General features: G+C 53.8%; 1 protein-coding gene across 3 annotated transcripts in view; it reads right to left on the reverse strand.

Moving 5' to 3' along the window:
- The window catches only part of FAM53B (family with sequence similarity 53 member B), a 115026-nt gene that overhangs the window by 62901 nt on the left and 38759 nt on the right, over positions 1 to 13366 (reverse strand). For all 3 annotated transcript variants that reach the window (XM_032281941.1, XM_032281942.1, XM_032281940.1), the window contains one exon: positions 5067 to 5121. In XM_032281941.1, coding sequence (XP_032137832.1) covers positions 5067 to 5121 — 55 coding nt within the window. The remainder of the gene's footprint in view (positions 1 to 5066; positions 5122 to 13366) is intronic.

Genomic DNA, 13366 nt, shown 5'->3' on the forward strand with positions numbered 1-13366 from the left:
TACCAAGCAGTCTCTTACTGGAGGACCTGGCCCAACGATCACATTCAAAATGACTGTCTCTGAAAAACACAAGAAGTGGCAGAGACCAGTAATTGGGCCTGAGAAGCTCTGATTTGGTTATTGCTGTCGTTCATTTTGATTCATTCATTGTTTATTTGTTCTAAGAAATCAAAACCACTCAAGCTCTGAAGGCCACCTTTTCCTGCAAGGTGCAATCATTTTCCACTTTCCCCGACAAATAGTGGCTGAGTTTAAAGACCAAAAGCTACCACATCTCAAAGCAAAATCTCTTAGTCCTCCCCAGCTCAACACAGCCAACTGGTTTACCCTGTAGAAATTAATACAGAGAATGCCCCAGGGAACAACGCTTTTATGTACAGAGCAGACTTTAACAGCCAAGTAATTAAACCCTGAAAGTAAGGGCTTATAATTAAAATGCTGACAAACCTGAACTGGAACGGCACAAGGAGGGCTGCTATAATATTTTTACAATTCCTTTTTATACATAATGTATGATCCTTCTGCTCAAGTTTCCTCTATGTTCTTTGCCTGTGAAATAATTTACATTAATAAATAATTTATTACCATAACTCCTAAAGTAATTATGGGTTTCCATCCAATTTTTTTTAGCATATGAATTGTTTTGTTCTCTGTCCATTGACTTGTATTTACAAGACTTTTCCTAGTAGCCTTTTTAAGATAATTGCTATTGCCTTCGCTTTCTCACATAGTATGTGATTTCCAGGTCCCCTCCTCGCCTGAGTGGTGAGGAAAATGGAATGTGTGGTGTCCATTGTCCCTACAATTCAAATGCATTGAATGGTTGCAATTAGCCAAGGGGGGTGAATGGAGACGGCGCTCACTCCACTTGCCCTGTTTCACCAAGAAAGATTAAACTAGTACGCGTGTGACCCCGGGTTCCCCACTGCAAATGGCAGAAGATCTGGAGGGAGCCTGGACTGCGTGCGCGTGCAGCTCCGCCTCTCCACACACAGGATGCCGCTCAGCCACAGCCTGGGCCCCTCTTTTACACACTAGAAATGAGAGCCAGGAGCAAGGGCTGGCTTCAACACCCAGCCAGCTGACCAATGGATGGGATGCACCACTGAGGTGCCACCTGACCCATGTTCCTTTCCTGTGTTGAGAGCACAAGGCCCAGTCATATAAATGGCTCTTTCCCAGAGAATATTGCAGAGGAAATTCCACTTCAGCAAAGAAGGTGGGTTGGGGATGCTCTGGGAGATGGGAAAGGAGGCCCAGAGTCCAAACAGCCTCTGCTGGCAGGATCCCTGTGGTGGGGGCTGAGCTGGCACCCTCATAAGAGGCACTCAGCCCTGTGTAGGGCCGGCTGGGCAGCGCTCAGCTCCACCCTCTCTGCTTCTCCCATCCACGCTTCATGCTGGCTTTGTTCTCTCTTCCACACTGAAAAGCACAAAACCACTTCTCTGCATCAAGTTCCTAAACTGGGATGGGGGACAGGAGTGGGGAGGGACCTAGCATCCAGCTTGCAATCACAGGACATGAAGTGCTTTAAAGAAAACAAAAAAAAGCATAGGCCAGGCGCGGTGGCTCACACCTGTAATCCCAGCACTTTGGGAGGCCGAGGTGGGTGGATAGCCTGAAGTCAAAAGTTCCAGACCAGCCTGACCAACGTTGTGAAATCCCATCTCTACTGAAAATACAAAAATTCACTGGGCACAGTGGCAGACGCCAGTAATCCCAGCTACTCCGGAGACTGAGGCAAGAGAATCACTTGAACCCAGGAGGCGAAAGTTGCAGTGAGCCAAGATTGTGCCATTGCACTCTAGTCTAGGCAACAGAGTGAGACTCCGTCTCAAAAATAAATAAATAAGAAGGCATTGTCGCGAGCACTCTAAGTAGGTGCAGAGGAGGCCGAGCGACTTGAAAGGGTGACATTTTAAGAAGCAATCAGGATGCTGTGCTCCTTGCCCTAATGCACTTGCACAGATTTTCTGCAGAACATTTGTGAAATTTGAACTCATACTGGCTTCCAGCGAGGACTGTGGCATGAGGGCTCAGGAGGAAAAAATCCTGAGTCGCAGGGCCAACCGTCCCCAGCTCTCCTGGGAGAATTCCACTGCTCAGCACCAGAACACGAGTCCTTTATCTTCAGGAGACAGGCTGCAGGGTTGGTGATTATGATAATTTGGTGTTTTATCTTTGCACAGCATTGTTCAACACTGGAAGGACCCAAAACCCTCTTGAAAAGTCCAGCCAGCCCCTCAGAGTATTCGCTTCCCCACTGCTGAAAAGCAGGCACACCAGGCATGGTGGCTCACGCCTGTAATCCCAGCACTCTGGGAGGCCGAAGCGGGCGGATCACAAGGTCAGGAGATCGAGACTATCCTAGCCAACACGGTGAAAACCCGTCTCTACTAAAATTACAAAAAATAACTGGGAATGGTGGCACGTGCCTGTAGTCCCAGCTACTTGGGAGGCTGAGGCAGGAGAATTGCTTGAACCCGAGAAGTGGAGGTTACACTGAGCTGAAATCGCACCACTGCACTCTAGCCTGGCAACAGAGTAAGACTCTGTCTCAAAATAAGTAAATATAAAATAAAATAAAAACAGGCCACCTGAGATGTAATCTCGCTGCCTGGGGTGCACTCCCAGTTCAAGGAGCACAGGGAGGGCTGGAGAGGGAACCCGAGCTTCCACTTGACAGAGTGGGCAGGGCAAGGACCCTGACTGCTGACCCCCATCAGCAAGTGCAGGAAAGGGACAGAGGCAGGAGGGAGGATGTGTGCTAGTGTGTGGCCATCTCCTTAAATCCCCACAACTTGCAAGCTGAGGAAACCTAGCCAGGAAGACAGGGCGGTATCCCCATAGCTCAAGGGCCTCCACACTCATGGACGCCGGCCTAGGCCGTGCGGAATTCACTGTTATTGATCTTTCTCCTCCATCAGACAGAAATCTCCCTGAGGGAAGGGGCAGGGTCTGATTCACTCTCTACCTCAGCAGGTGCCTGACACACAGCAGGCGCTCAAGTCATATCTATGACAGCTAGCCATGAAAATGCAAAGGCAAGGCAATGGTCACTTAGCGATGCACGGTCACACGGCACGGTTCTCCTGAATCAGGGAGGGGCTGAGCAACAGAAAGATGAGGCCCATGGGAGAGAAAGCAGCCGACGAGAACAAGAGGTCTCCAAAGACCCCCAAAGGCTCCCTGTTCCTCCCTCTGCTGCCTGAGAGTGTCCTGGCATTGTCCCACAGAGCAGAAGGAAGACAGGACCCTGCTGAAGAGAAGAAGAGCCTAGGACCCAGGCATTGGCACCCAGCCAGCACATCCTGAAGAGCCACTCTATAAAACAGGAGTCTGGAGACTCAACACAGTCCCTCCTGGAAACCATGGCTTCCCCGGCAGGAGGTCTTTGTGCAAAGATCAGAAAGCCTTGAACAGCCTTAAAATAAAGCCCAATGTCTCCACAATCCAGTTTACTGGTCTGGCCCAGTTGACAGCGAAAGTCTAGGCAGAGTTGAGGGGTTGGGCACACTGGGGCCTCTCTCTCTTCCCCAGACATGACACAGGAAGGAAGCTCAAAGGTGAGGCTGTCCAGGAAGCAGGCAAAGAGACAGGCTTCTGAGCTATGTGTCTGGGGTGCTGAGGGTTTGCCGAAAGCTGTAAACCACCAGGGAGGTATTCAATCCTGTGGGGAGAGGCCTCAGAAGTATGTCGCATGGTAAACCAGGCCAATTGATCTCCCTGTCTCCATCTTCTTCAGTGGCAGCGTCAGGAGCACCCGCAGGTGTCCCAGAGCCATGGCACGTGGTGGAGAAGAAAACCATCTTCCTTCGCCACCCACCAGAGTCCAACTCTGCCTACTGAGGGACCTTGCAGAAAGGCACCTCGCTAGACCTCCATTCTCCCATATGTAGATGAAGCCACTGGCAGAGCCGGCGGGGCCCTGCACGTAAGGAGACCGGCATAGTGCTCAATCTGACACAGTGGCACCCTCCATCACCTCATCTATGGGGGCTGTATCTAAAGAAGAAAAACAAAACACTGTACACGGAGGGAAAGGACAGAGAAGGAAAGGCAAGGGAGACTACAAAGTCCAACCAAAGTCACCCTGGAATCTGGAAGGCCACTGTAGTCATCCATCATCCAAGAGTGGCTTCGGAGTCCAAACAGACGTTACGGAAACTCACCCGGTAAGACGTCCCCAAAGGTGGGCAAGGAGAGCCAGAGAGAGACAGTGAGAGGTGAAACAATGCCCAACCAGCTGAAGCATCAAGAAATCAATATAATCAATAGTCATTTTTTTTTTATCTCCTGTAAAAACAGTAATTCACACCTGCACAGAATCAGAAGATGAAGGCAATCTTCTCTGGAAGGCATGTGAGCAATATGAATCAGGGGCCTTAAAAATGCCCCTGCCCTCCAGCCTGTCTATTCCACTCCTGGAGACTATCCTAGCAAGGCAGACAAAGACTTAAGCACTGACATAATCACTGTACATCCCGACAGCAGAGAACAGCCCCTTGACCCCACGGCCTGGCCACAGTTACGTCGCTGAAGACATTCTGATGCATTTACTACACAATGCACTACTGGAGACCATTCAAATGAACCATTTTAATGCTGCGGGAACATGATGGTAACCGCTCCAAGTGAAAAAAGCAAACAACTATAGTTTTACATAATTACATGTTCAACGTGGACTGGGCTATATAAAAAAATGCCAACAACATAAACATACACAAAAATATCAACAGCAACTCTCCCTGGCCACTGAGTCTGCGAGAAAGTTTTGTTGCATATTTTACACTATTGTACATTTTCTGAATGAATAAAATCAACATGAATTACTTTAATCATCAGACAGAATTTCTCAATGTTAGAGTTGTAAACCACACAGCGGTGCCTGTCCCTTCACTCAGACACCATAGGGGACCAAAATAGTTAAAACACACAGAGGAGTCCCCGGGGCTGCTCTTTTTGAACTTGTGTCCAGAAAGTGCTTTGAGCGTCTCACCTGGAAGACTCAGACCCTGGCTGGAAGGGCTAGGAGGACAGCTCCCAGGACGGCCTTCAGTACTTACCCATAATTCCACAAGAGAAAAGTGTAGGTCCTTGACTCATCTTCTTTGGCGTGTGCTGAAAACAACCAGAAAAGCTATTCACTCTTCAAGTCATAGGAAGCATGTTTGCACTGACTCTGCACTGATCCCTTCTAAAGTCACAATAAAAGGGTGACCGTCTTTGCCAATGTCAGATCTGGGAAAGGAGGAAAAGGTATTGGAAGATAAAACATCTGCACAGAATTAGGCCCACATGGGCCTTAACTCACTGGAGACTTAACTCACAAGTCTCCAGTGAGTTAAGGAGTCCATTGAGTTAATGGGCTTCGAAAACACACAGAAAGCCCCAGGACCTCTGACACAAGGGGATTTTTCTACACGAGTGAGGTGGAGGCGGCCCAGGGACAGGGTGGATGGTAAACAGTGGAACACGCTTCCCTGAGCTGGGCTGAGAAGAGACCGAGAGCGGAGGGACCTCCCTGGGGACATAAAGAACCTCAAGTAGGGAGCAGGGGACCCCAGGTCCCACTCCGAGACCCCTCCCTTCCAGATTCAGGGCCAACAGCTCTCCCGCTCTGGTGAGAGGCATGGGGAGAGCTCGGGAGGCCTGGCCTCTGCTCTGCAGGCTGCTTTGTGGCTACATCAAGGCCCCCTGAGGCATTGTCTCTGAACTGAAACAGAAACTCAAGGGCTATATTTGGTCTCCACATAGCAGCTCTGGCTTTTGAACCCCTTGGCACTGTAGTTCCACAGTGGTTTCCCTTTCCACTGTCAACACCCTACATCTTCCCTGATGCCCCACGCTACCCTCAATTGAACGCTATGGCCATTGGGCAGAAAACAGGCCAATGGGGCCCAGAAGAACCCCAAATCCAGGATGCTTGCTCCATGGCTACACAGTAAGCTGCGTGTGGAATATTCTGGGGGTTTCTCATGCTAGGTGACACCCGGGTCAAGAGGCTTGCTCTGTCCTCATGAGCCACAGCCCCAGGAAGCAGCTCGGTCTCACGTGCTCCGAGGCTCCCTTACTCGCTCTCTCAGTGGGCACAGGCTGGTGATTCTCTCTGTGCGGGCTGCGCTGGGGGCTGATCATGCAGTGGTTAAAAGAGCTCTCAGCCCTAGAGAAATCAGCCTGTCACAGAAGGCTCTAACTTCTGAAAGGAACCCCCAACACTCCCCATCAAAATGACATGAACTGACAAGGCTTCCAGGCCGGGAAGTGGGCAAGGGCCCAGGTCCTGGATCTTTAAGGCCTGGCAGGAGGCTGACTAGGAACGCCTGGCCCATCCAGCTAAGAGGGTGGCAGGCACCTGGCACCAGCTCCCTCACCCCATCTGCATCTGCCCTATCTGGGGACCTCTGCACTAGGTCAACAGTGTGTTCACCCCACAGGGTTACCAACAGTCCATCATGCCCAACCCGGGGACACAGAGGTGGAGGAGGGCTCACACTTTATGGAAGACAGTCAGAGACAAATCACAAGGAGATGGGCGCTGGAGGGGATGTCAAGGGAAGCGTGCTGGGATGTGGGTGGAGGTCAGGGTAGCCTCCTGCAGAAAATGCCTAGACTATGCTGAAGAACCACAGGAACTTACAGGGCTGAAGGGGAAATGGGGCAGTCTCCTGCAGGTCACCCTCCTCAGTTTAAAATGATCCAAACAATATCATTAGGCCAGGTCACCCTCCTGGATTCTACAGTGACATAACCATCCCCTCTACCGCCATCTGTGGGAATATCTGGAAAGAATTCAAAACAGTTGTACCTGCTTCCCCCATCCCCCCACACAATCCCAGCTAAGAGGTGCAGCTGAGACCACACCAAAGTCATCCCATGGACAGTGGGTGACAAGTGCATGAGAGCCTGCTGCTGTGGATGCCTGCACAGTGGAGAGCTCAGCCTGTGGATGCCAGGCAGGCCCCCGGCTCTCAGGCTCACAGAGGGAAGGCGGGTCGGGGCCTCACTTGCCAAGCGAGGTGGCTCCCAGTACTAAGCGAGCACCTGGGCGCAAGGAAAACACCCCCTGGGAAACCCCGGCCCCCAGCCCTGCGCCTGCCAGGTGGGCAAAGGCAACCCAGGCTGGGAGCCCGCAGAGGCCACACCAGGATGGGAGCTGGGGAGAGCAGAAGACAGCAGAAACACTGGAGCACCCTGTGCGCTTCACTGGCATGCATGGAGGAGGGCTTGGGGTTTTCCACACCGAAGCAGGAAGCCACCGAGTGAGCCGCCCACAGCCTGGCCAGCAGAACAGTGCTTGCTGGCTGCCTCTCACCAAGCCGGCTTGTTCTTGATCAAAGGGGATCTCAGGGCCCTCCTGACCCAGGCCCTCACAAGGAACGCTGCCAGAGATGCTGGGGTCTGTCTGCCTGCCGAGGCAGCACCGGCCCAGCACACAGAGCACCCTAGGCACTCGCTGATACTCGACTTGATCATTCTTTCATTCAATGAGGACTTGTCAGCATCTGCTGCATGTCCCCAGAGTGGCCTGCCATTTCCAACCTGGAAAACACACTCCTCACCACCCCACCACTGGCACTGATCCCAGCGCTGCCAGCCCCAGTAACACCCCTCCTAACCGCTCTTACAGCCTGTGCCCTCGGCCCCCATTCCCCACCCTCCACGCAGAGCCCAGAGCCACCTTCTTAAAGCAGAGATCGGACCATGTCATTCTGTTCCACCAACTTCCCACTGCAACCAGAATCAAATCCAGCCACTACCTCTCCTCCACAGCATACATGGCCCCGTATGAGCCAACCAGAGTGCCCCCAACCTTGCTCCAGCCCTCCCCACCTCACTCACTCCACCCAGTGGGGCCGGGCCAGTCAGTGCCATCTCAGGGGCTTTGTACTGGGATCGTCACGCAGCAGGCTCTGCACTGTTCCTGTCCCACGGCCTCCTCAGTGGCCTTCCCGGACCATCCTGGCTAAAGTAGTGCCTCCTGCCACATGCTGCTCCCCCATCGCCTCGATTAATGAACACGGTAGGTACTAGAACAACTGTTCCTCTTCTGATCCTCTGCTCCATGGAAATGGAAGCTTCTTGAGAAAGGAGGGCTGTCTTGGTTCCAACATCCCAGCAGACGGCAGGCACCACTGCCACAGTCACCTGCCAGTGCCAGCCTCACTCCTGCAGCCACACACCCAGTGGATGGCAGGCAATGGAAATAGATTTTCACTGGGCAGAAGCTACTGCCTCCCCAAATCGCCGGCCTCGTGCCAAGTCAAATCTCAGTGGGGAAGAGGTGAGAGGCCAGCCTGAGAGTCAGAGCTGCCCACAGGCCAGCCTGGCCTCTGCATGCGGTCTCCAACACTCTACCTAAGGGTTCCCAGGAACTAGCAATGGTGCACACCTTTCCAACTTGAAGGAGCGAGGTCTCCATGTCCTCATCCCAGGTGAGCCACTGCTTGCTCCTCACACTCAACAGATGAAGCCACAGCCCAGGGGTGCAGCCCCCTCTTCTGTCAGCAGCACCCAAATTTTGAACTGGGGTAACTTCACCCTCACTGGATCATGTCTTAGTGGGACTGTCAACCAAGGTGCCTCCACCTCCCGACCCCAGGCTGGGCCCAGAACTCAGGCCTGCTTACCAGACACTGGCTCCACGGCTGACTCCTGACCACAGGGCTGGGGATGATTAGCCCAGCAGTGAGGCCCTGAGCCTGCCCATGAGCACCCGTTCGAAAGTGTTCCCAGCTGCTCCAGCCCTGCCCTTTCTGAGGCCCAACTTGCTCCCCTCCCCTCTAGCTCTGCAAGCTCTCCCTGTGCTCCAGAAAGTTCTCTTTTGGGGTGAGTGAGCTGGAGATGGCCTCTGGAGCTGACAAATGAGGAACACTGACTGATTTCGTGTTTGACCTCGAGACAAGACCAGGGCCCATATCTTGCTTTCTGAGCCCCATTTGTGAGGCTAAGCCAGTGGCGGCCAGGCCAGAACGTCATGTACCAACAGCTTCCCAGGGCGCCAGGCCCAGCACACCCTGACCGGTGGCAGGTCTCCCTGGTCCAACTCCACAGGGGCAAAGCAGCAGAATTCCCGCCTGGCTCTGGGTTAGCCAGGGCCTTTCTCCGCCGGATACCAGTACAGGCTAACATTCCCACTGGTGTGTGCCGTTCCTACAGCCAGCCTTTCCAGCCCTTCGAAGCTCCGGCACCCACAGTCGGAAGAATGAGCAAATCACTGAGTGGAGACCCACCAGGCCCTGAGGGAAACTCGGCCCTCTGAGGTTTCACAAGACACTCAGTGTCTGCACTCAGCAAGCACCCGAGCCCTAGCTGAGGTCTGCAGTGAAATCAGACCACAGCATGTTCCCCTTTGTCTGTCTCCCACTGTGCAGCCTCTGTTCCCAAGCCCACCCCGGGGCAGGGCCTCATCTCTCTGAGGCGCCTCAGATCACGAGAGAAGGTTTTTGGAATTAGATCCTCGTAGGAAAGGCAAAAGCTGGAAATCAAATGGAGGCTTCAGGGCCATCTGTCTGACTAAAGAAAGCAGCCCTGGCTTAAATAAAGACACAATTAAGGCTCCAAATGAGGAACTGGCCCTGCAGAAAATGCCAGGCCACAACCACAGTTCTCCATAACTTTCCTCTGCACGTTATCAACTAAAGCAATCAAGTGGCCTTTTCCATCTCCTGACGTGGCGTCACAGGGGCCACGGCGTGACAGGGGGAGGCTCACACTCATGCCCTGCAGGGGAACGAGCGGGACACCCACACTTCTGAAATGGAACCCTGCAACACTGTAGCAGCCGAAAGTAAAAAGGAGATCCAGGCCTGAAACTAGAAAGAGAAGCTGAGCAGGGAACAGCGCCTTCAGGCGAAGGCTCTCAAAATGCTGATGGAGATCCAGTGGCCCTGACTCCTGGGACTCCGGGATTAGCCAAAGCATGGGCAGGCCCCTAGGTATCTCTGCCTGCCCAGGGTGAACGGCATCAGGCTGCCCGGGACCCTGTGCACTCCTGAGCTCTAACTTTAGGCCGGCCTTGGGCCTGCCAGGGATCATGGCTGGGGCCGTGAGCCCAAGGTGCCAACTTAGCATGGCCCAAAGCATGAAGAACCGCAGTGCCCAGGCAACTGGTGCAAGCCCCGACACGGCTACTAACTCCTCAGATGAGGAAAGTCATTTAAGCCCTGGCATCCTCATCTGACAAGTGCAGAAGGAAGTGCTTCTCCATCTACCAGATCAGCCCCTCCAAAAGACCAGCATTGATTGCCATGGGGAAAGTCAGGCCTCCTGGAGCCACACACTGCCCTCTGCCCAGGGGCAGCCAGCCGTCAGCTCCCTTCGGTCTTCAGCCTTGAGGGAGGATGGGCGACTGGCTGCAGAGAGAACGGCCTGGCCAAGGGAGGTGGTCACTCTGGAAACAAGAGAGCAGGCCCTTGGCCCGAGCGTGGGCGTGCGGGAGGGAGCACAGTACTCCAAGGTCAAATGTCTGGGCTGCCTTCCAGGGAGCAGCTCATGTTAGAACACTGGAAGGAAGGGCCCACTCAGCAGAGGACAGCACCGGGCCGAGTGGGGAAAGGGGAACCGGCCCCAGCCATGGCTGCCGGCAGTGCAAGCAAGGCCAGGGCCACAAGCACAGCCTGAGCCTCAGGGCCTTCTCTTCCTGGGCGGGTGGGCCCTGTGCTGGGAAAGGCAAAATGCTGAGCACTGGGCCTTTTTTCCCTTTTTTCCTACACCTTTCTTTGAGGAAGAGACAGCTGTGTCACCAGCATTTAGTTTTTTTAAAAAGGAGAACCAGAGGACCGTGTTATGAACCCCCAAGAAGGCAGGGAGGGAGACCTAGTCCCCAGGCCCCTCAACTGGCCTCAGAGTTGGCCACGAGCTCCTCCCCCAGTGCCACATGACACCCAGGGTCACGAAGCCCCTGTGACTTTCCTGCCTCTGTGACTGAGGCCTGACTGGGGACCCAGGGTTAGCTACGCCTCTGGGGCCTGCTCCCATAATTCCAAAGTGCCTGTGCTGACCAGTCCTGGCCTCCCCCACAATCACGTTTTCTTTCTAAATCTTAAACCTTCAACTGTTATCTACTTAGTCTGATTAGAAAACAAAAGACAAATTATTTTCCATCATTCCTATTGTTATCTTGATGGTATTTACACGGGGATGATGTTACCCGTTTAGGAAGCTAAAGCAAAACCCCGTCCACTTCCTCTGAACCTATGCTGGCTGTTCAAAGCAAACGCTAGCATCAGCTGATCTCACATTCTGTCCTGCGGATGTCATCACCAGACCGAGATTATTTTCGGTATTTCTTCGGTTATTTACATCGTGTCTCTCTCCCCAAGGTCTGGAGGGGCTCCAAGGTGATCACAGCCCCTGGAACAGGGCCCATTTGAGAAGGTGCTGGGGAAGCAGACAGGGCCTGGACTTGAAATCTGTGACTGGGGCAGCCCCTTCCTGGGCTCTTTGAGCCTCAGTTTTCTGTCTGTATAATAGGGTAGAAATGGGGACACCCCTGCCCCTCAGCAGGTGGCGTGAGGCTCAAGGACAGGGAGGAGGCACTTGGACCTCTGAAAGTGCCCTCCTGATCATACAGTTTGGACGTATGTCCCCTCCAAATCTCATGCTGAAATGTATCCCCCAGGGCTGGAGGTGGGGCCTGGTGGGGTGTTTGGGTCATGGGGGCGGATCCGTCGTGAGTGGCTTGGCGCCCTCCCCACGATAATCAGGGAGTTCTCACTCCTCTAGTTCATATGAGGGCTGGTAGTTTCACGGGTCTGGCACCTCGTCACTTCCCTCCTGCTCCCTCTCTCACCTGTGACACACCTATTCTCCCCTCACCTTTTGCCATGACTGGAAGCTTCCTGAGGCCTCACTAGAAACAGATGCAGATGCCGTACTTCTTACACAGCCTGCAGAACCATGAGCCAAGTAAACCTCTTGTCTTTATAAATTACCCAGCCTCATGTATTCCTTATAGCAACATGATATGGACTAATACACTTCCCAGGACCCTGAGCGCAGCAGCACCCCGACACCTTCCTGCTGGCCCACGCTGCACGGCAGGCAGCATGAGCCAGGCCGGGCCAGGTGCTGACACTCAGTGTGTTCTGAGTGCATCAGCAAAGTGAGCAGCAAGAAGGCCCCTCTTCAACAGGGCTGCTCCCCACAACGGACCTCTCATCTGGAGCCAGGGGGAGAGAAGAGGAGGAGGAGGAGCACAGATGGGCCCGAAGCACTGCACACTGGGTGGTTCTGGGCCGGACAGGCCAGTAACAAAACACAGCAGAAAGAAGGCTTTCCGACAAGGCCAGGGAGAGTTCAGGAAGAAGGCACAGATTCTAATCTGGGAGGCAGCAAGAGAGCACGTGGTGGAATCTCTTCCAGCAAAGCAGCCTGCTGTCCCCTGACCACTGTCCTTTTCTGAGAAGATGGGTTTTCCTTCCCTGGCTAGGGCTGGGAGACCGTGCTCCTCCTGGCAGGGCTCAGGCCACATCTCTTGGAAGAGCACTTCAGCTAACCTTGGGCCCACGTGTCCTTGAAGCAGCTCTGAAGCCAACACCAGGCAGACCCACCCTGAGAAGGGATCAAGCACAGAGGCGGCCACTGCGGCCAACAGCACAGCTGGACCCGGGCAGGGCTCCTCTCTCGGGACCTCCAGTGGCTCCCCAGCCTTGAGGTCACCTCTTTTTGGTTAGAGTTTCTCTAGTCACACCCACTCAGTTGTGAGCATGAGCAGCAGCCAGAAAGTCAGTAAGACAAAGGAGAAAGAGAAGCACCAGGCAACAGGAACTGCACGCTCGTCCATCCACAAACGTCCACTGAGCACCTGCCATGCACTGGGCCCTATGCATTCAGCCACAGGGAAGAGGGGCACCCCTGCCTTCACACAGCTCCCCTGCTAGTACAAGGACTTGGTCAAGATCCACAGGGACATGTTTAAAAGTGCTAAGTGCCTAAGAGGGAAAAAGACAGGAAAGGGGGCAAGTGTGGTGGGGATAAGCGTAGGCGCGGCGGTGCGGCTGACCTGTAGGCGGAGCGGTCAGAGAAGGAAGGAGGGAGGGAGGGAGTGTGTCCTACTGTGGGGAGACCGCTCCAGGCCAAGGAAAAAGTACAAAGGCCTGAGGCAGGCTCACGCTCGGCATGTTGGAACAGGGAGGTCAGTGGGGACTGAGCAGAGTGAGGAGGCAGAGTGCCAGGGATGGGGTCAGAGCAGTCACAGGGACAAGAGTACATGGGGCCACGTACATCCTAGTAAGGACTGGGTGTCTGCTGAGCATGCAGGGCAAAGCCAGTGGAAGGTTCTCTAGAGGAGGACAGCTCTGACTGCGACTCTCTCTGGCTGCTGGGTGGAGAACAGGTTAAAAAGAGTCAGAGGCAGGGGACC

This window comes from Sapajus apella, unplaced genomic scaffold (genome assembly GCF_009761245.1).
Source record: "Sapajus apella isolate SASKATOON/1434 unplaced genomic scaffold, GSC_monkey_1.0 scaffold13, whole genome shotgun sequence".
NCBI classification, from domain to species: domain Eukaryota; kingdom Metazoa; phylum Chordata; class Mammalia; order Primates; family Cebidae; genus Sapajus; species Sapajus apella.